Below are 21,993 nucleotides of genomic sequence, written 5' to 3' on the forward strand. Positions count from 1 at the left end.
AAAGGGAAAGTCGGCATTCGGATGGATACAAAACAACACAGAATCATATCATTATCTGAAGTCTTACTCTCAAAATAATACAAGTCGGACAACGTGAATTCGCCTATCAGCTTTGTTCGAAACATACATCAACCTTTATCTGGCATCTTCCACGATAAAAAAATTAGATATTTCTATCAACACTACAGTCTTTATCCACAAGTAACATGGAATAATAATGTCAATGCTACTTATTTACCTAATCATGCTTATCAAGATTACAATTAGTCACGAATTCATTCAAATTACGACTAATCAAATGGCTTGCTTGGGTGTAAATTAAAGTTTAACAGGAAAAAAAGTAGTTGCAAATTACAACTCTCCTCCTTTCTTGTGCCAACAGACGACCTCGATGGTTTAGTGGAAGGTGAAACATAACTGTACGCCTTTTAGTCCCCGACCGTGTAGGCAGGAGTGCACACATTATTTATTAATGGCTTTACGCCAATTAAGTAAAAGTCGTTGCGATAAAGAGCGAAGTTATTGCCATATAGGTACTGGGTACAATTGCAAACTACGCTTAGGAACAGAGAATATACGAAAATCTAATAAATCTTACTCAACAGTCTCCCTTGCGACAACGTAGTAACAAGCACGATAAAATATATAACTCGATTTATGACTAACTAGTAAGGGTTTTGCTTGTAGTTCTATCTATACCTGCTATAACTGCATACCTCTTTCGAGAATGAAATAAAACGTACGGTAATGTACTTTGTCTAAGCAATCATAAAATTGTCTTTCAAAGCCCCACACTGAATGCTATGAACACAAGGAATGCTTTCCACTACATTAATCCTACTTTCATAGCAATTTTACAAGAAGCACTTGGCTATAATTCTCAAATAAACATTGGTTTGTGGACAGTAAGACAGACAATATCATCACACCACTCGTAATTCATAACTGGTTATGCTTTTGTAATCATTTTCATTTAATTAAATTAAACTTACATCATGTCGTGGTTGCCCGGTGGTTTAAAACGCCCGCTTCATATGCACGAGGGTGCGCGTTCGAAACCTAGCAGCGGCAAATAGTTACTAATGTAACTTTTCCGAGTTAAATGTACTTTAGACACCACTGACAAACAGTAAAGGAAAACATCGTGAGGATACCTGAGCTTATAATTTTATTTCTAATTATAAGTTTTACATCACCAACCCGCATTGGTGATTAATGCTCAAACCTTTTAAATACGAGAAGAGTATTTTGGTCAACAGTGGTCACCTATAGACTGTTGATGTGGAACTTAACATAATTGTGCCAGTCACTATAAACATGTTCAATTTCATATTGAAGCCTTTTAAACTGGTATTAACCCTTAGTCCATTGGCAAAGCTTGGTCTATCCAAGACATAATAGATATTTTTTGTTTTCTTATAGAGCAGTTGTTGTGAAATATGACACAAATCTTTGTTCATTACACCATTAATTGTAACTTGAATTGGTAGACTGTTTTGTTATTCTTAATTGTTTTTGTTATTAGGGACGGAAGCCTTAATTAAAGCAGTTTAGTTATCATTGTGATAGTATCACAATTTTGTTTACACACGCTATAAATAAATTTAAAATTACTATGTTCACTGGGACTACTAGTAATAATAAAGATATACATCTTTATTACACCAATATAATTACTATGTACAATACTTAAAGGAAATCTTAATATTATCACAAGGATTTTCCTTAAACAATATTGCATAGCGGTAAAAACCAAAAGAGCAAAAAAGTAAACATTACTCAACAAATCTTAATTGTGCAGATCCACTTGTTGATAATGTCAAAGATCGATTAAAATTGCTAAGAAATAGAAGCCTTTGTAGTGCTGAATTAATTAAATACTTTGCATACTTATAAGTAAATAAAGCTATAGATCATGTACAAGATCTACCTAAATGAAGGAAAGTATACAAAGTCTTGGAATTTCTTCTCATCAAGGAAGTTGAGACTGGTTTGACAGGATTCTTTTCCTTGACTAATAACAATGGCTTGACTCAATTTGGTTAAAAATAAGAATGATGGATGCTTACCTTCGTGCTAGGTGGAGCCTCTCCTGTGTGGTGAGGTGCTCCACCTGGGCCATCTCGGCCACCAAATCCGAGTGCTCCATTTTATACACAATCTGAAAATGTCCACTTCGCTTTACATACTGTTATATTTAAGTTACAATATAATATAAGTAAATAATGGAATGTGAAATAAATGTGGGTTTAAAACCAATTAGACTATACTTCTTTTATTTTCTTACAACTATATAATATGATAGTATAATATTGTTTGTAAATATTATAGTAATATTGATACTGATTTTTAATGTAAGCTAATTTAAATAGATAGATATTGTTAAATTTTAGATATTTTCAGAAAGTTATATTAAAGTAAATACATATTCAAGTAAAGTAAGTATAATACACGAAATTCATAAACATTTATCTAATTTATTAGTAGCTAATCAAACTAATAATATTTGAAACATACCTACCAAAGGAAATAGAATAATATTTTATCAAAGTCCATCATAGGTATCAAGCAATTCACACAGTACTTATTAATTATTAAATCTTATAATTATCTTCATGACACAAAGAATTTTATTCCATGTTTTATCATCTTTATCACCATGTTTAAATAAGCATTGAAACTTTTTGATTCTGAGAACTTGTTGTGATTGTTTTGTTTGTCAATAAAACATTTATAGACCTCAGCCACTGTCACATGTAAATCTACTGCAAAATGTTTCAAGTGTACCTCAGAATTCGTAAATGTTTTCCGAATAAGAATAGCTATGTACCTAGCGTCAAACTTATTGATATCTGACTTAAGTCTGATAAGATAACTGGCCTACAAGCATTTCAAACCAATATATTGAGAAATAGAGAATCTTCACCTAAATGCCACCACTCAACATTCAAATACTTTTTGTCATATTATCGACTCAATTTAATTTTATAATCTGTCTTTCAACTACATCAAATAATTCAGTTTTAAAAACAAACTGACAGTTTAGAAAGGCACTTGGTTTCTACAACCTAAATCAACTTTGCAGGTCAACATGATATCATTACAAGTATTGCGGGAGAAACTATACATTAAACATATTTATTCTAAAATATTTTTCACGCTACTTACCGCTGTTCTAGTTTACTACAAAACGTAAGTATGTTTCATTCTTTTATTGATGTATTTGCCACACATGATAAACAGATTGAAGTAAAGGGAGTTATTAACACATATACATAATGATACTTGGAACTAATTGAAATCCATTTTATGACAGAATTTTACTGTTACATTCTATTTTCCGTTAGTTTTCATGAAAATAAGAAACAAGGAGAAAAATCACAAGACGGACAGCGAACGAGCGGATACGTTGTTTTTTTTAGTGACTTGAAAACCTTGACTCGGATACTTGGCTTTTAGCAAACAGTAATTTGACAATGCCAAAAGACAAAATTTTTAGAACGCATTGAAATTAAAAAAATATATATTGCTTTTTATTTTTTATACTAAATCTTTTACTTTATTTTTAACATGTCTGGATAATATTTTTGAAAAGACTTATGAAGTAGGCTAAATAAGCCATGTTTCGAACCTAAAAAAGTTAAGTCATTGACGTAAGTTTAAAGCGGGAAAGTTGAATGCACGAAGTTGTACTGCGTTCATGTATGTGTTAATTTTCATTACTTTTTTTGTTTTCCGGTGTGTTTCATCGTAGTAGTATGACTTTATTCTTTTTTGAAGTTTGACTCCTAAAATTAAAGGAAAGTCACCAAATACGCTAATTTGCTTTAGAGATAGAAAAAAAAACAGTTTATTGATTTGTAAAACTGTTAAATTCTATATGTAATTAGTAATACTGTGTGTTATATTCCTAAGTAAAACTCCTTCCAACTTTCTTTCTATGGAAAATATCCTCTGTAATAACACACTCATTCAGCGTTATATCGGAATCAAGAAATATTTCTATCCATCAACTCATCAGGTTCACTGTTTATGTCAGACTCTCCAGCGTTGCCTTAATATTTTCCCCACAATGATGACAAACTTATTTTTATCACTACTACCAATCAGCTCGACAGTGGACCCATCACGTCATCATTATTTAGTAGGTAAGATTGTAAAATGTACTTTTATATCTAAGTTACGTCACGCGTGACATCATGCACTTATGTCATTGGAGGCTGTATGTTCAATATGTTTGGTGTTGTGTTGATCGCTTACCATTTGATCAGGTTATGCGTCTACTCATTGCCCCTCACCTAATACCGTAAAAGAGTTCTTGAGTCCTGTATATGTGTGTAGGTATCACAACTCGTTCAGTCTAAATAAATGGTCAAAAGATTAGCATTATATAGAGGACCACGTGAAATGAAACATAGGGTAACTCTCAAATGTGATTTTTATTTCAGTTTTTATATTATCTATTGTACTGCATTGTACTCGCTGTACTATTAAGTATAATACAGTTTTTAACAATAATTTTAGTACAAAACAAAACCACAATATTATCAATCAATGAGCGGTGTAGATATACTACGCTAGGCACTATTATTTTATCAATTGACACACCATAATCCCATTTATACAAAGCTTGCTTATAGTAGAGTACCTAGACATGTTTCATTTAACAATTTATTCAATAATTAAGTAAGTAGGTACAAATACAGACGTCAGAACATTGTATTTAAAATTAGTTAAATTATACAAACCAAAAAAAAAACAAACATTAGTAGGTACAAAGAAACAAAGTATTAGGTATAACAGATTGAATTAATAAAGTAGGTTGGTAAGTTTAAAGGGAACAATAAAAAATAGGTGTTACAAGTCGGGGTAACTGTATCTATACATATTTTATTATACAACAATACTGAGAACAAACATATTTTTTATATGGTCATTTTGACGCACTTAATAATTGTAACAAATTGGTATTGTTCGAGCATTTCATTTTAAACATAATATTGATGTAGGATAATAATTTACCTACTTAATACAATAGAGCATAATTATTTAATAACATTTTTCTAAATTAACAGCAATCGATGGACGCACTAGTTAGTGGTATGAAGTCGAACAAATAATAATATGATTTAAAAAGATATAATTCCAATTACTTATTAATAAGTTATCGTAACAAAATAAACTTCATGTCATATTATGTATGTTTATGGGTAGGTATCTATAATATACCCAGCAAGCTCCTGGAATTACGAATTACCTATTTGATTGATTATATTATTCATTAGAAGAAATAGCACTGAAATAATACGAAGTAGGCACGTAATGAGTTATTTGTACGAGTAGGTATACTTTTTACAACGACAGGTCATAATTTAAGTTAGGTTAGTTCTGGGATGAATGTGCATGTTAGGGGAAAGGTCCGAATGATCAATGAAAATGCACATACCTACAAATTTTCGGTAAAACGTTGACCACCCGAAAATCTATTAATTTTTTATATAGGATAGGTTATTGACCCTAGTCGAAGTTAATTTTCTTGGGGTCAGAGTAGTGGTAGGACATTAGGTTAGTGAGCTACAGCTACTTGTAATTTGTCATTCGCTTTTTCAAGGCTTAATTCTGTGATTTAATTCAACTTTAAAAAATACATTTCTATGATTTATGGAGTACGTAAGTACATTAGCCATGTTTAAATTTTGAATATCATCCCATTATCTTGTTATTTTTTCAATAAAATATTTAACAAACATTATTTTTTATTATTTACATTCGTTATTATGATACACTTTCTATATTACTACATCTATTATTGTTCTAAATTGGTCTATTCTTCATAAACAAAGTTATATAAGTAGGTAGGTACACACCTACCTACCTCTAATTATCTAATAACAATTTCAACATTGCGCAGATGGTTCTGTTGGTACAATATATTTTATACAGTTTCTTTAAGGATAAGACTAAAATGACGTCGTATTGCCAATGACATCATTCAGTACAGAAAATAGACATAGGTATACATAGATTCGTCGTAGTGAATCATCGAAATCATAAATCGATACACAATTTAAAGAAATGAAGTTAAGCTTTCTGTGTTCTACCCTGTTCGTTTTTCCAACATGACAGCCATAAACTCATATTATCGAAAGATACAACATCTGAAAATAATAACTACATTAATGATTTAAAAGTAGATTCATGGAACTTTATCTTAGAAACTTTCTACTTTTATTAAAATCTGATTGATGGACTTGATGGCAACGTCATGATTGCTATTTTTTTCTGAAAGCATATGAAACGAATCTATAATTTAACTATCTACATTGGTATATGACCGGAACAAGCTTACAGGAAATATTATTTCATTTAACTATCTAACTTTTCCAGGAGACCTACGGCATATTACGTAGGGATAGAAAAATAACTCGTGTATTTGTTATCTTTCACGGTTCATTCTCTACATCTAATTTAAAATGGCCTCCAAAACGCATAAGTTATAATATCTATTACTTAACAAACACAATTGTCTACATCTACAAATCACATTTCAATTAAATTTACTTTCATGACTCCCATAAACTACTGGTAGGTATTGTCATTGGCAACAAGTGCCATGAAATCATTACTATCGTTTCATAAATATAATTAGGTATTTTAAAACGATTAGCTTTACACACAGTGTTGAATGTTAATTACATGATATTTTACAAAGAGCATACAAAAATACACTTCAAACAACTATAAAAATTGGTTTCGATCATTCAAGTAGTTAAAGCAATATTATAATTCTTGATTAACAGCTACATTTCCATTACTCGTACATTAAAGGAGCTTTTCAATTGATTCTATATTAATATTTAATTAGACATAAACAAAAAAAGGCAAGACTGATTTTAGATAGGAAATTTTGTTTTGTCAAACACTTATGCCTACCAGTCGTTGCATGATGCAGTTCATCGCAACGTGTCGTATTTACACCTTACAACGTATTATGTATAATTACAGCTACCAAAATAACTCGAAAGCCTCAGACAAATCTGGCAAGCATCTTTACATTTTATAAAGATTTGTAACCTAAACTAACCGCACGATATTTATCTTGCTTTATGTGTGCGTATCATGATTATTGACAATGTTCACGCATCTTATTTTAAGTGGCTTATCATTACAAGTAGGTGGTAGATGGTAAAACGGTAACAATAGTCAAAACCTCAATACTATGTTTATCTATCACATTGAACCAATTTGATGAAAGCCTTTGAAGTCTTTGGCAAAGTCATCTAATAAGTGTATTTCGCGTAATATAATAATAGATTTCAGAATAAATTTCGTTACAGGTGATTAATTAACACTTTTTTTAATTCTATATTCATTTTACTTATTTATTACACCACAGATTCACAGCACTTTTTAAGAAGTTTGTGTGTTTTTAGACATTTATAATATCACTTTCCGCTTCAGAACGTTACTCTAGCGTCTTGTATTTCAACAGTGGCAACCTATCAGGGTCACCACGGCGGGGCACTCAGGTGTTCTCGTCTGAGGAGTCGTCAGACGAAGAGCTGGTGTTCAGTGTGGATGCCATTGTCAGCTGCCGGATAAATGGCTCTCTCGGTAGACTCTGTTGTCCCAGGGGTAGCCGCCTCACACCCATTCGCTCACTCTCTGGTAGTGATTTGCTGCATTTCTCTTCTGTGATAGCATCACGAGATAGTGACCTGAAGTGAACAGAATAATTACAAATTAGCTTTACTTTATATTTATATCCAGCAACATCTATTAATAAAAAATATATGTATCCGGTAACGGAATGTGTATCTAGTTTACATTCCGTAGCAGCATAAATCTCTTGAGACTAGTTGATGCTATTCGTTGAAATATAATCCAAAAATAGCAATCATATCAGACATACCCAGTTAACTCTAGCATTGATCCTCTTCTACATTGTCCTCTATGTGGTCCCTGCATGATGCTAGCTGGTCTGCTCGATGCACCGAGGGGATCTGAATGCGCTACGTCTTCCATCAGTAACACTGACGGACCTCCCAGGCTCGTGCTCCTCTTGGACAATAAACTTGGCCCTTGTCTGGCTCCAGTATCTTTTGATGTCCCCTCCCCCTTATTCCAACTATCTCTATTCGCTTCCGAGTCTGATAGAACCACATTCTCCGCTGCACCTTGTGTAGAACTAGAGCTCTCTCTTCGGAAGAGACCTATGATAGATTTTGGATGTTTTGGCTTCTCTATGCCTCCTGATACCGGGAAGGTTATGAGAATGGATGTGTTTACAGCGGAAAGGATCAGGGAAAAAAGAAAAATAAGTGTGTCAGAAAATGTTTATAAAATTGTCTAAATTCTAGGGTATATTATATAGTGCAAGGTTTGGTAATTTATTTACCTAATTAATAATGTTTTAAAAAGCTATATTTAGTGCTAATTTTTTATTAATTCGTTATATTAAACACTAATTTATTTATTCGGTATATGAATTGAGTAGGTATTGGAAAGTTAATTTCTAATTTAAAACGGAGGGGTTAAATTAGCTATGGATATTTAGTGCTTATAAAAATATATATTGGTATAAGCAAACATGCACGGTGTTATGCAATTCTTTAAAATCTGTGGTTAAATCCTAAAGTTCCTAAAAACTAAACTATGAATATAAACTCACGATATATGTAAGTTCTAAGGCGTGTCTGTGCATATTATGTGGGAACTAATTTCATGATAATGAAAGGTATAGTTAGGCATATTCATAAACTAAGAATTAAGAGCGTGAAATTGGCAGTTTTATACAACTTACTTTGATACTTTCGATCATACTATCGTATTGGTGATGAGAACCACAATTATTATGGTTCCATATCAAAACTAGAGATCTAAAGTTAAATATTGTTACACTATTAATGCAATTTACTATTATTATTAGTGACGTTCAGTGTATTTTAACCAAATATACATACTGTAACTTGCAGAGTGGTAAAGTCCACGCGCTAGATACGTAGACGATATAATTGCCGCTACGTGCTACGCCGCTACGAAACGGACTACGAAAATATTCCCTACGTTTTTGGAACTTTTGCAAAGCTTTCTACACTTTGGCCTGCATGAAGTTAACTTAACAATTATTTATTATACTGTTCGCAATTCAGTTTCAATTTTAAATACTTTTAATACATCATAAACTCACCTAAGAACGTGGCTGAAGGGGAGCTATATGCTAAGTACTCTTTGTTCGAGGCCCACGCAGGGAACTCTGATTGTTTTAGGGCGCCGCAGCCGGACCCCTCCATTTCCTCTCGTTTCCATGGCAGCATGGTCTCCGTTGCCGTTGGGGTGGCTACGCGAGCGTGCTCAGCTACTATCATGTAGGTGTCTGTCATTACAAAGTACAAATCATCATCCCCGGGTGTTTTCCCAGCTCAATTATTTGTTTCAATAGTAAGAGAGGGTTATAGATCCCAGTTTAAGTCTTACCGTTATCATCAGACAGTCTTCTTTCGTCCTCTTCTAAAATATCCTCGTTAGGAACTAAAAGTATAAAACAAATATGCTTTAAACATATTTCAGTTGGTTAAAATGTATGTGTCAATATGTTTTGGTGAATAAAATGAAGTAATTTGTATTAATTATTAAGTTACACTATATATTACAAAAATATTTAAGAAACTTACAAGCAACTCTTATAAATAGATACATATTAATTCGTACATAATATAATTATTTCTATGGTCAACATAATAATACCAACATATAATTATTTCAATGCAACATTGAGTTTTAAGCCTGAAATGCCATTACTTATATTAATAGGATACAGATAGACAAATACATATAATAATCATGCAATAGTCACTAAATACATAGATACACCCATTACATAACTAGTGCAAAGTTTGACTACGATAGCAACCAACATAATAATAAAACAATAGCAGGAGGTCGTGGCACCCAGTCCCATACAAAATGCATAAACGTTAAATATTATTTTATTGGTTACTATGTTATTATAGCGTTAGTACGAAATAAAAAAGGAATTAATAATAGTATGTGTTTATGGCATGCAACAGTAACATTGAATCGGATGACCAATATCTTTGCAAAGCGTCTGATGAAAAAAATATTTTTATTGTTAACTAACTAGTTATAATATAAGCAAATTATGTTTAACGTTAAACCAAACAAAAATCATAAATGGCTGAAAAAGGTCACTAAAAATCTGAATACGAAATTATTACTAGTAAATGTTAGTGCCCAGTGCTACCCAATGTCCTACGTAACTGACGCTAAATGTCTCTACAAAGTCATTAACAGCCTTCGCCTGCCTTGAGCGTGTATTTTACTTAATCATGGTTGCAGTAATCGTAGCACAGACACATTAAAGCATAATCTAAATCAAAATCTTGATCATCAGACGCAAGTATGCACGCAGTTATCTAGTGACAATTATTAAAACAGTTCAGTTTTGAAGTAAACACATACCAAAGTTATACGTGGATCTGTCCCTTCTCCACGGTAAGGATTTCTCAACAGCTGTCGGGAGGATCTCTTCGGGTGTTTTAGCGTACTGCTTAACAATCCTCGCTTTCAAGGGATTGAATCCGGGCAGGTTAGCCAGTTGATTTAAAAGTGAACTACTATTTTCTTTATGCGAGGACGTCGGACTGACTTCTTTGTATCCAGCTGATAATATTATCATCGCCAGTTGTCGAGAGTATCGGTTAGTTTGCGGTGCCACATGAAGATTGCCAGAAGGGAAGAAAACGGCGATCAAACACAAACGATATTAAACAAGCAGAGATGAACAGATAGGTTAGGTTCGCAGCGGTTAGAAGATTAGTAGGTTTTCCTATACGATTATGAAACGGTATTCGGGGCTCAGGACAGAAGTAGAAAAAATAAACTTTGCTTCAACCAACTACATTAGCAAACCGTAGCTAACCGTTACTTTATGCTGGCGTTAAACACGAACACATTTTATTTTGAAATCAGTTTAAAATGTTCTCAATATAAATATTGTGATTTTAACGTTCAACTTTTTTGATTTAATGTTAACACTAAAAGACTTTTTTCGTCGGCATCGCTGTCATTGCTTTATAATTAAAATGCTTTATAGAGGTTTGCGAACAAGTTGGTTGTTAAAAGTCAAATCTTCACTTGAAATAGGCAACAGAATCAAAACAACTCAATGAAAGTAAGTTTGAGAAGAGATAATTCGGAAAATACAAATAAGTACATACAGAGTAATTATTAAGAACATGCCACCACAAATACGTTTCAGCACATTCTCACAGTACGTAGCCATGTCAGAAAATTAAGGAATGCTTTTGGACTCAGCAAATAATATTCGTATACCAATTCAGTAAACACCAGTTCACTTAATATAAGTATTCCATTTTGGTTAATGAAGAAAAGGTAGTGCGGTAAATAAAAACAACGTTAGTCGACAACATCTATAGGAGTTGTTTGGATTTGAATACAAAGCTTTCCTGGAATACATTTACTGTTCATACTGGATTGGATTCACTACTTAGATATCTGATTTTGTAATATATACTTTGTTATATACCTAAACTGTTAATAAAGAGTCAATTCAAAAACTCAATTCATGACGTTTATATTTCCATCTTTAACTTTTGCATCGTAAATTAAACTGTTTTATAGTTTAGTGAGTGTTCTTGAATCCAGCTAATTCCTTGCTGTACTGAGTGCTTACATAATGCAATTACCTATACACATAACCTATATTTTACGTCTAGCTAATACTACACTTACTTCATGTTGTTGCTCTATCTACACAGTGCTTCTGATCCAGTAGAGAGTACGATTAAGGTTAGCATTAGCATTGTTACCATTCAAATCCAAACTGCGGTGTTTTACACAGGGTGTGTCATGCAGAATACCTACGCGGGGATTTGGCAGTGAATGTAATACCGCCGTCGTCACCTTCGCGACGTGGTCCCACCTCGCGCTCGTCTCCCTCCTCTTGAAGTACCTCGTCTATGTAGTCTGTAAATAGGGCCCACATCATTGGCATATTTCTAACAACAACACTTCAAAAACAAGCCAACAAAAATGTTTATGTGATCTTTTTAAACATTGCTATTATTGAATTCGATAGCCTCTATTTTTATGTATGTAAAGTTTAATTCTTCTTTCAATTAACAAATGTATGATAATAACAATTACATTTTTACAGACAACACAAAACAAAAAAATAAACGTGTGCTATGTCCTATAATGCACTAGACTTTATACAGAATTGCGTTTTCATGTTTCTTTAACATTAACTTCCATTAAACTAGTGTAAGACAAAGCGTTTGTGCTCGCAAAGTAAATGTAATAATGGTTGATACATATATGTATGTATGTATTTGGAAATAAACAACAAAATTAAAATAATACTTGAACCCACACGTGCATGCGATCGACACTCGTGATAATAATAAAGAATAAATAAGTACCTAATCTATAATACTTTATTTTACCGTGCGTGAACTGTTTAGCCGAACCATTTTGCTGGAATTCAGGGAAAGTCACATGATTTTTTCCATCCTGGAATAGATAATAGAATATTGAATTATTTGTTCTCGTTTTGCCAAATTTTTATTCTGTACCCTTAGTATGAGTTTGATTTACGTTTAAAGTACTCGAAACGAGAGCGCGTTCGGCACTCTGATTGGTTGGTTCATTCGCGTCGGCCAATCACGGCACCGAACGCGCTCTCGTTTCGTTTTCGTTCAACGTAAAGCAAACTCGTACTAAGGGCCCTGAATCAGTGTATAAGTATTCTTATGAATCCTTTACCTGCTTTCCGCGTTTACTACGTTTGTGATGGTGTTTCCTATCACCGACCCGTCGCCGTATATTCATATGGGTCTTGTAATTGACTTGCGTGCCGAGGTCGCGATCGTTTACCGCATGACGACTGTAGCTCAGGCGACGATGCTAAAGAAAAAACACATTATCTTTTGGTAAGACCTTTTTGGCTTTATTTCAACTTAGGTTATGTTACGAATTTCTTTCAAAACTTCCGTAGCCTGAAAATTTTACGTTCTAATTCACAAATAATTCGTTACTAGCATTTAAAATCTGCTAGTGTCATTGTACTTAAGTAAAACGGACACAGAACTATTCCTAATATGGCTTCGTTTGACTAAGTCTGTTGTAATCACAGGACAGAGAATAGTATTTCTCTGTTCTGTGATTACATGTAATCCTTTCCTATTTAACCAGATATCTATGGCCAGAAATGAAAAAATCTGCACAGTTTATTATCCATAATTATTGTATAATTTTTAATTTTACTTTCAGTTTAACACCTGGATTTTTATTAACTTTAGATTAAATCTAGTTTGTTAATATTTTTAACACACATCGACGCCACATCTTGTGATCTCTTCTAAGTACGTAACCTACTAACTCAAGTAAGTGACTACATAATTATATAAACAAGGCTGTGCCATTTACACTGTGACCCAGAAACATCTCGAGGACTTTCCTTCTGGATAAATACTATGACATTTTCTCCGTATGTCAGGTCCCGACCGACCACCCACGACCCAAATAATAAATTATGTAATAATAGCCTGTCATGTGATGAACATACGCGTCTAAATGGCTTGCAAAGTTCTTCGGCTAGAAGGTGATGTATTTTGGCGTCAGTCAGGTCTTTTTTCGACGGATTGTACTCCAATTCCTGCATGTCTATGTTCCACGTTGATGAATCCAGTTGACTGAAACTCGGGCTGAAAAGAGAGAAACCGTATTTAAATAGCTGTATTAAACTTACTTTACTTTAAGACATATTAAAACAACTGATAAAACTTACCTTCCATTAAAATTGGCATTTGTATAGTTTTTGAATATAGCTGACATTGACTCGGCTCCAGAGATGTTTCCAATGGTAGATGCATTTCTCTGCATGTATTCTATGGCATCCTTCATAGCCAATTTTGAGTAAGTTTCTAAAATCTTAGGTTCTGCACCCTGCAAATGCAACGTAAGTTGAAAGTTTTTTCAAAACTAAATCAATTAGGTATGTTTAATGGTGGAATTTTCTTTATCTCGGTTTCATAAAATAATAAGGAACGGTTGGGTATGTACCTGATAATTTCTAAGTAAGAACGGCCTTATGAAACGATTATCAAATCTCTTGAACTTGTCCCTCATATGATGGTTGCCATGCTTTCCAAGAATGTCTTCAATGCCGGCCATTAGGTGGTCCATAAACTGAAAATTTAATTTCCATTAGCATTATAAACACAGAGCAGCTAAAGTGTATTTTTGTTATGGATAGTGTGTCACATAAAAAATGCTGATAAAAGAAATAATATCGCCTTACCCGTTCATGAATTCGTTCGTTCATTGTAGGCTTCCTCTTCTCAGCTGTTTTAACATTAAGTATTTTAACTAGAGGCTTAATGGTGATGCCTTGTATGAACACGGTGAAATATATCACTGCTATTGTTGTAGTCACAAACATTGGTTGCAGTTCTACAACTTCAGGATCTATTAGTAGAACTAGAGCGAAAGCTACCGCACCTCGAAGACCTGCAAACAGAAAGGAATCCTTAGATTATTCTATATAGTATACCTTCTTTGTTAAACATTAATATTATAGTCATTTGTTCAAGCGTAAAAGGTATTTAAGATTCCTATCTTATTTCTCTCATTGTATTTAATATTCTTCCATAAATATTCTATCGCGCAAATTTTCATCAACGCACCAGAATGTTCAATCAGAAAAATCAATATTTGTAAATTATTCTCAGCGAGTTCACTATCAAAATATTCGACAAAGCAAGCGAACCTGAAGATTCTTGCCCTTTAAAAAGCGTGGGTGCCAAGAGTTCATTATTCCTAAGGGTGACTAGTGGCTAGACTGAATAGATACATCTATGTAAACCATCTCAGACCGTAGCTAACTTGGTTTGGCTCGCATATTAATCCTATTTATTTTTTTATTAGTTTAGGGTCGGTGTTTGGCCATGATGCCGCGACCTACGATGGACAGTCTTATATCTATTCTTACTTAACTCTACAATCACCTATCTATAGGTATTAACTATTAGTAATTTAGGTTTTTTTTTTTGTAATTAAAATCAGTAATATTTTGTTAAAACTCACCTCCGTAAGACATAACAAACTTTTCCACTCTATTCAATTTATGCAAACGGAACTTGTTAGCTATAGCACTAAATATGTACACACCTGAAAAATAAATATCATCTTTATAAAACAACAACTGTGTACGACAGGCACTCAAGAATCCCAAAAAATATAAACGAGGCAAATCTTTTAATCTCTTTTCGTAGCAAGTGAAGGTTTCGGGGTGACACGTGCAGATGAAGCCCTAAAGTTTGACTGGCATTTTCCGGTCACAAGTTCACACGTGACCCACATTGTTCAGCTTCTCATTGTTTCTGTTTACGCCTACTTTTTCTCTCTCTTTGTTTTTAAAGTTCATGGCCACAAATGAACGTGTATTTATTCGTAAAAGTAGTCAATATTTTGAAATGGCAAAAAAACATGTTTTTAAAACATAACTTACCTATTATCCGAAATATTGAGCAGAATACGATGGTTAATAAAACAAACCACGTGTTCCAATCGTGGTTATTATTTACAGTGGCTACACCTAGGAACATGAAAATGATTGTTTCGGAAGACGAAGACAGCATTTTCATTGTGTATTTTATAGTGGTATGCGATTTGTGAGATATGTTCGCTTCGACATAGTTCTTCATTGTTATACCACAAAACGTTATACTGAAAACATAACATGATTTACATAAGTTTGCTAACACATTTAAGAAATAGCATTTCATATTATTTTTACTTACGCAAGTATTCCGCTCATGTGGAACATTTCTGCGTTAAGATATGCCAAGTAAGCCATAACAAATATAAATATTGGCTCAATTACTCTGACTTCATGTGTGAAACGTGTGACGAGACCTGTGGCGAAGCCCCAAACGACTCCTATGCATGTACCTCCAACGGCCACTACAAGGAACGAAGCGAGGCCGGCTAGGAAGTCCGTGTATTCAAGACGCGATGGTCCCATTTCTCTGGTAAATGTAAACATTATTATAAAAAAACAAACTTAAACGTTGTGGGCATTACCAATGCTAAGTATATCAGTTGCTACTTACGTATACGCTTCAAACATATGATACAAAACAACTGTGACAGCATCATTTAATAACGATTCACCAAATACTACTATGTATAGTACTTCATCTACATGGATTTCTTCAAAAACGGCTAGCACCGCTACTGGGTCCACTGCAGATATTAGGGCAGCGAATAAGAGCATGTCTAAAAGAGGAGTGGTGCACCCAAACATTCCGGTCTGACCACAAGCCCAAAGGGACGCCCCTGTTGACAAGGCAATGGTAAGATTAGAGTTTATTCCTATAATATTTCATAGGTAACACCTTTTCACCCACAATATGATAACTTACCAATAGTCAGGGTGTTGAACACAGTCCCGACCACCGCAAATAAGAGAATTGTTCCAAGGTGATCAAAAAACAATCTATTTGGCATAAAGTAGCCGGCATCTAAGATGATAGGAGGCAGCATGTATAAAAAGAAAGTATCCGGCGTCAATGGCTGCACATGCACACTGTGCGTACTTAATAGCAGGGCCCCTATGAGGACCCCCACAAATATAAGAAGACAAGACTCAGGAAACATTTTGGACAACTTCGGCGCCATGTGAAACCCTGAAACAAATGTTTACCGTTTTAGTAAATTAATACGTCTTCTTCTCTCGGTATTTTTATGGGATCCTTTAATTTTTTGAAATGATAATTTACGTACATTAATCTGCAAGGAATAACTAATTCACCAGACTAGATACAACTTTCAATAATAAAGAGAACGACTGAGAAGAGAATAAGTTTAATTTATATTTATCTAATGTGTACCCATTGTATACCTGATTACATGATGATTTGTTTAAACGGGGTTCGTTAAAATACGATAAAAAAGTAACCAAAAAGAATAATTATATTCTTTTTGGTTGCCATTGAAGTGTCAACATCGAAATGACAGTATAAACGAAAAATGATAAAAACATGTAAAAAATTAATTATTTCAGTGATGGATATTAAAACGAAGAACTAAAAATATTTCATAAATTTCATCCACGCATTTGGTTTTGTAAAATATACAAGTAAGCTAATAAAATCGAAATATGTCACCTGATTCAAAGGCGAACAAGTTACTTCATACCAAATCCTATCCTAGTGTTTACGATATATTTGGCGATACGTCGTATAATCATTTGATACACAGTATGGGCATGACCAAACCGGGAGCTAATTCAGTGTTACAAGCTGCAGGCGGAGAGTCAGCCCAACACTCTATGGGATATGATTACGTAATATCCAAAAGTACAAATTACGTTACTAGTGAACGATATCACAAACTTATTGAAGAAACTACCTGCAAAAATGCGGCGCCTTCTACAAGTACTATTTTTTATGATTTGGATGACATCGCTAAAAGACACTCATTTCATTGCCTTACTGAATTAACTATATCAAATTCCAATTTAATAAAAAAGACACGTATGGCACCATCTCCCAATGGATTAGGAGAAAAATCAGAATCCATTAGCCCAGAATATATAACTCAAATGCACGCAATACCACGTGATAGTAAAGAGTTAAGTCCCAAGAAAGTAAAGAAAAAATCTTCACAAGTTTCCTCTGAAATGACATTGTTAAGAGAGGACGAAAATATGCATGATTTAAACAATCATTATCACAATAATAAATTGCCTGAAAGACCTCAAAAATTTTGGTCTTTTGCAAAATATCGCACAGAATATACGAAACCTATACCAGAAGAAAAGCGGTTGAGAAAGAAGGATAAAGGGAAACACACGGAGGACCCTTGTCCGTGTCAATTGTTTTCTTATGCATGTCCTTGTATTGATAATAAATCTCTTTCTGAACTAGTTAATGTCAGTAAGTCTTTAATAAATGTTACGGACCAGATTACAAGTACTAGTAAAATTGTAGAAGAAGGCAAGGTCAACAAGTCAAAAAAGGCTAAACGAGAACTTGTAAGAGAAGATAAGCCGACTAACACTAGTGTAGTACAAATGATTGAAGTCATTGTTCCTAATGAAAAGAAAGAATCAGCAATCAATGCTGCACGCAAAAATGAAATACCTATTTCAAATGATAAGAGTAACGATGAAAAACATGCGAAAAATAAAAACAAATCTCGAAAAATGTCTCGAAGGGTGTTATGCCCTAACTGCAAAGAAAAAGTTGATGTAGTGATCAGTATAAGTACTACAGAAGAAGACACAAGTCTAAAATACAAACATTCTTCCATATACCACAGTAAAGAAATTCCTTCAACCACAGCATATGCTTGCAGAGCTTCACCGAATGGTCCAACAATCAAGAAGATAAATCATAGTGATTTATGCCTACATGAGCCTCCTTGTGAACTAGTGCCAGTATGTCAAATACTACCAACCGATAATAATTTTTATAACGGAAATAATAAAAAATCTTCTGTTCCTAAATCGACACCTCGTGTTATAAGAATAACGAAAGCTTGCAGGCATCATCCACCTTGTACTGTGGCTCCATCCTGCCAGAGAGCCAATGTACTGAAAAATAATTGCGAATATATTCCTCCTTGTTTACATCGGCCTCGTTGCGTAAACTTGCCATTATGCGTACCTTTTTCAAAAAGTTTACACTACGAAGAAACCACAAACAAAGTGGGAGACGATATGGAGGTGTCTGACTGTCCACATGTCCCTAAATGCAAATTTATTCCAGTTTGTGAACATGACTCAATTGCGAATCCTATGAACCATCAAATTAACATTGTCTCTCGAGTAGCGAATGCGTGCGAATTTATGAATGATTACAATTCTCCTGCTTTTTTGTTAAATGCAAAATCACCCTGTGCAACCAATTCATTTTCCCCTTGTCAAGTAAATCCCAACCTGTGTTACGCAGCAGATCATTACACCTGCATATCTGATAAGTCATGCCAATTTGAAGCTTCGCACAAACCCAATGAAGTGAAAAATAATCAGAGTCATGAAACCATTATATTTATAAGGGACGTTGGTTGTCAGTTCAGAAACAAAGATTATTCTCCCAAAGATTCTGCAGACCATTCAAAAGGTTCAAGTAAATCGTTTGATTTCCTTGACGTTAAAATGGGAAATTATTACACAAACATGCATACAATGAGATATGAAGATAAGAATACAAGTCCTTTATCTGGAGAGGATTTCTCCTTCACAACAATCTCTAGTTCATTAGATCTTGAATCAGAATGCCCATCTCACGGCCGGCACCACGTGGTACCCAACCACCGGCGTAGAACAGGGTTTATGCCCAAATCGGCTTTTGTCACAGCATTCTCTTCCGTCCCAGAAAGCCAATCGTCTAAGTATGAGGTCGATAATAAGTTGGACGCATATCCAGTCAAATCTCGTAGAAATTTCTTAAAAGGCAAATATAGAAAGATGTTTTCTGTAAAACGGAGAAGGAAATCTAAAAGTGGTAATCGTAGTAATAATATACCTATTATGGTTAAAAATGGTTAGTGTTTCAATTTTTGTGATTCGTATGTTTTTTATTGCTCTGTACCTAATATTGAAAATAAAGATTTTCTTATAGATTATTCACTAATAACTTGATATAAGTTTCTTGTCTCTTGGTTGTTTTGCCTATGATTGCGTTTAAGTTTGTTTGTGCCGTGAGTAAAGGCAAGCACTGAATTCCGATGAGATTTAACGAATGTAGGTCAGCTTCACGTTCCGCCGGAGGAAACTGTACTGATTTTGCCTAACTCAAACGCCGCAAGTAATTTGCAAACGCCGCAAGTAAGGTAACTTGCATGTAGGTTTTGATGTAGAACCATTAGTCACTAATTTGATGGATGGGTGGATCCGTAAGGATTGAATAACCACATGAGATTTTTGAAATCTGACCTTATTTTGCAGCAATGCCTCTGATTTTGATTTTCGAGGACTATATTACCTATTAGTTATATTAATGTAAAATTCCAGACGTCTGTAGTAGGTACGAATAGTAGGCTTTTTAAATCGTCTCTAAACATTATTAAAAATCCTCACAAGTTTACATAAGCAAGGTATCAAGTAAATACTAATTATTAACAAAGAGTTGGCATCACAATCAAGTTTACAAGATTAATGTTAGAAAGTTAAAGTTCAGGTGTTGCACTGTTCTACACATGCATCGGTATTCGAAAACGTAGTCAGAACAAGTACAACGACAAGCGTACTGATACTTTAGTACTTTGTGTAATCATGACCACCCCTAAACATTGATATAAGTCGACTGTTCATCTCATTATCATTATTCTTATCATTATATCAACCAACAAACTCCTACACCATTCACACGAAGGCTTGTATTGGGATTAATGGGTACATACCGATTCATATCGGTACCTATATCTACTAATTCAGAATTCTGTTCAATCGATACATCAGCCCTAACCTAATTAACCGAGCTAATTTACTTATGCCGCCCATATTCGTGCGCTATTTAACGATACCTGCCCGCTGTTTCAGCAGATCATAGTATCATACACATGATATTATAATTTGAATAGAGATCGTTTTTCATTTTAAAAAGCTATATAGAAGCTTTTACATTTTGTCTCTAAATAAAAATTTCCCCATAAGTTAAATGCATCCTCATTTTTTGTAGTTACAAAGAAAAAACTTGGTTTCTAAAAATCTAGATGTAAGCTATAAATCTTTATAAATTGTTGAATTATACGGTAAATACTTATAACTCACCTATTTTTGCTATGCTAGCGAAGAAAATCCATAATCCTATTAAGAAAGGCGTTTCGACCCGATGAAATTCAAAGGCTGCAATGACTAATTTCTTCACCTTCTTCTCGGGTGTTTCTGTACTTGGTAAATTAGTGGTAGTGTCCTGGTGTTGGCGGAGTTGAGTGCCTGGTGGTTCTCCAGGCAGCGGCACCACGGGACCCATGGGCCCGAACCCCAGGCCGGGGTACGTGGAAATCCCATCGACTGTTATGGACGGACTTTGTTTCGTGGTGCTCTGAAAAATAAACAGCAAAAGTTACTGTTACATGTAAGGTCAGTGGAAATGCAATACATTATATCGAGTAGGTACGTATAGCAGTACTTTCATTCTATTTATAAGGTAAGTTCCCTTTGATCCGGAGCTGCGGACTACCTAGCGGGTTTATCGGGGCTTCGGCTCGAAAAACAGGAGTAGGAACGGGGTGGTTTTTAGTCAGTAAGAGTCTGACACTCCCTCTCGCTTTGCCCAAGGCAGGAGAAGCCATTGGATGATTTTCCCCCTCAAAAAAAAAGGTAAGTTCCTTTAGCTTTGAGAGTACCTAGGTAGTCTTTTTAAAGATATCTGATGCAGTCACATATATCACATCACAACTGTGTCATAAAATCCATATACACTTTCATTAAACACTGGTTTGATAGGTGCTAGATATCTATGAATAGACCTGTCAATTCCAATGTGTTCCCACCGCCTACAACCACCTATTTATAGAACGGCAAACTGGAACTATGTAGTTGTTTTGCAAACTTATATACCTACCTACATATCTACCTACCATTTACATATGTTTGTTGCACATTGAAAAATGTGAATATTTAAATCTTCTTAAAGTGAGTAAGATTATTTATTAATTACCATGTTATCGGCTTACTCACGTAACTGTTTGACGAGGAACTCGACTAGTTTCGCGATAACTGTCGCGTCTTGTGTCGCGGAATGCTGCTCATGCATATGAGCCTCAGCATGGCTTGAAACTAGTCGAATTCCTCCACAGTTACGTGATTAAGCCATAATAATTAATTAGTAGGTCTCACAAAAGTTATAGTAAAATTAAAGATCTGCTCTTACGGAGAAGGAAAAGAGGGTGCCGTGCTTTCAAGTAAAACTATATCTTCCTTATTTACCAAAATCT

At 34.2% G+C, this 21,993-nt stretch overlaps 3 protein-coding genes across 14 annotated transcripts in view; 1 reads left to right on the forward strand and 2 right to left on the reverse strand.

The window, feature by feature from the left end:
* Window positions 1-3,427, reverse strand: part of LOC118272404 (protein phosphatase 1 regulatory subunit 16A) — a 28,452-nt gene extending 25,025 nt beyond the window's left edge. For 2 of the 5 annotated variants that reach the window (XM_035588901.2, XM_035588899.2), the window contains exons 1-2: window positions 3,169-3,426; window positions 2,070-2,161 (exon numbers count right to left, since the gene is read on the reverse strand). In XM_035588901.2, the coding sequence (XP_035444794.2) occupies window positions 2,070-2,149 (80 nt within the window). In that variant the 5' untranslated portion in view covers window positions 2,150-2,161; window positions 3,169-3,426. Of the gene's footprint in view, window positions 1-2,069; window positions 2,162-2,517; window positions 2,831-3,168 lie in introns of those variants that run through there. The other 3 variants (XM_035588902.2, XM_035588900.2, XM_050707917.1) reach the window with 3 other exon arrangements.
* A 993-nt stretch (window positions 3,428-4,420) lies between these two features.
* The window catches only part of LOC118272422 (sodium/hydrogen exchanger 3), a 49,547-nt gene continuing 31,974 nt past the window's right edge, over window positions 4,421-21,993 (reverse strand). For 3 of the 8 annotated variants that reach the window (XM_050707919.1, XM_050707920.1, XM_035588930.2), the window contains exons 3-20: window positions 20,825-21,098; window positions 16,470-16,733; window positions 16,158-16,383; window positions 15,846-16,073; window positions 15,554-15,771; window positions 15,130-15,213; window positions 14,345-14,553; window positions 14,107-14,232; window positions 13,832-13,989; window positions 13,610-13,748; window positions 12,808-12,948; window positions 12,465-12,555; window positions 11,908-12,009; window positions 10,483-10,683; window positions 9,478-9,531; window positions 9,191-9,376; window positions 7,913-8,252; window positions 4,421-7,718 (exon numbers count right to left, since the gene is read on the reverse strand). In XM_050707919.1, the coding sequence (XP_050563876.1) occupies window positions 7,526-7,718; window positions 7,913-8,252; window positions 9,191-9,376; window positions 9,478-9,531; window positions 10,483-10,683; window positions 11,908-12,009; window positions 12,465-12,555; window positions 12,808-12,948; window positions 13,610-13,748; window positions 13,832-13,989; window positions 14,107-14,232; window positions 14,345-14,553; window positions 15,130-15,213; window positions 15,554-15,771; window positions 15,846-16,073; window positions 16,158-16,383; window positions 16,470-16,733; window positions 20,825-21,098 (3,234 nt within the window). In that variant the 3' untranslated portion in view covers window positions 4,421-7,525. The remainder of the gene's footprint in view (window positions 7,719-7,912; window positions 8,253-9,190; window positions 9,377-9,477; window positions 9,532-10,482; window positions 10,684-11,907; window positions 12,010-12,464; window positions 12,556-12,807; window positions 12,949-13,609; window positions 13,749-13,831; window positions 13,990-14,106; window positions 14,233-14,344; window positions 14,554-15,129; window positions 15,214-15,553; window positions 15,772-15,845; window positions 16,074-16,157; window positions 16,384-16,469; window positions 16,734-20,824; window positions 21,099-21,993) is intronic. The other 5 variants (XM_050707922.1, XM_035588931.2, XM_050707925.1 and 2 more) reach the window with 5 other exon arrangements.
* On the forward strand, window positions 17,028-19,688 carry LOC118272423 (uncharacterized). Its single transcript, XM_035588932.2, has one exon. The coding sequence runs from the start codon at window positions 17,207-17,209 to the stop codon at window positions 19,598-19,600; it is 2,394 nt and encodes a 797-aa protein (XP_035444825.2). The 5' UTR covers window positions 17,028-17,206; the 3' UTR covers window positions 19,601-19,688.

This window comes from Spodoptera frugiperda, chromosome 4, assembly GCF_023101765.2.
Source record: "Spodoptera frugiperda isolate SF20-4 chromosome 4, AGI-APGP_CSIRO_Sfru_2.0, whole genome shotgun sequence".
NCBI classification, from domain to species: Eukaryota; Metazoa; Arthropoda; class Insecta; order Lepidoptera; family Noctuidae; genus Spodoptera; species Spodoptera frugiperda.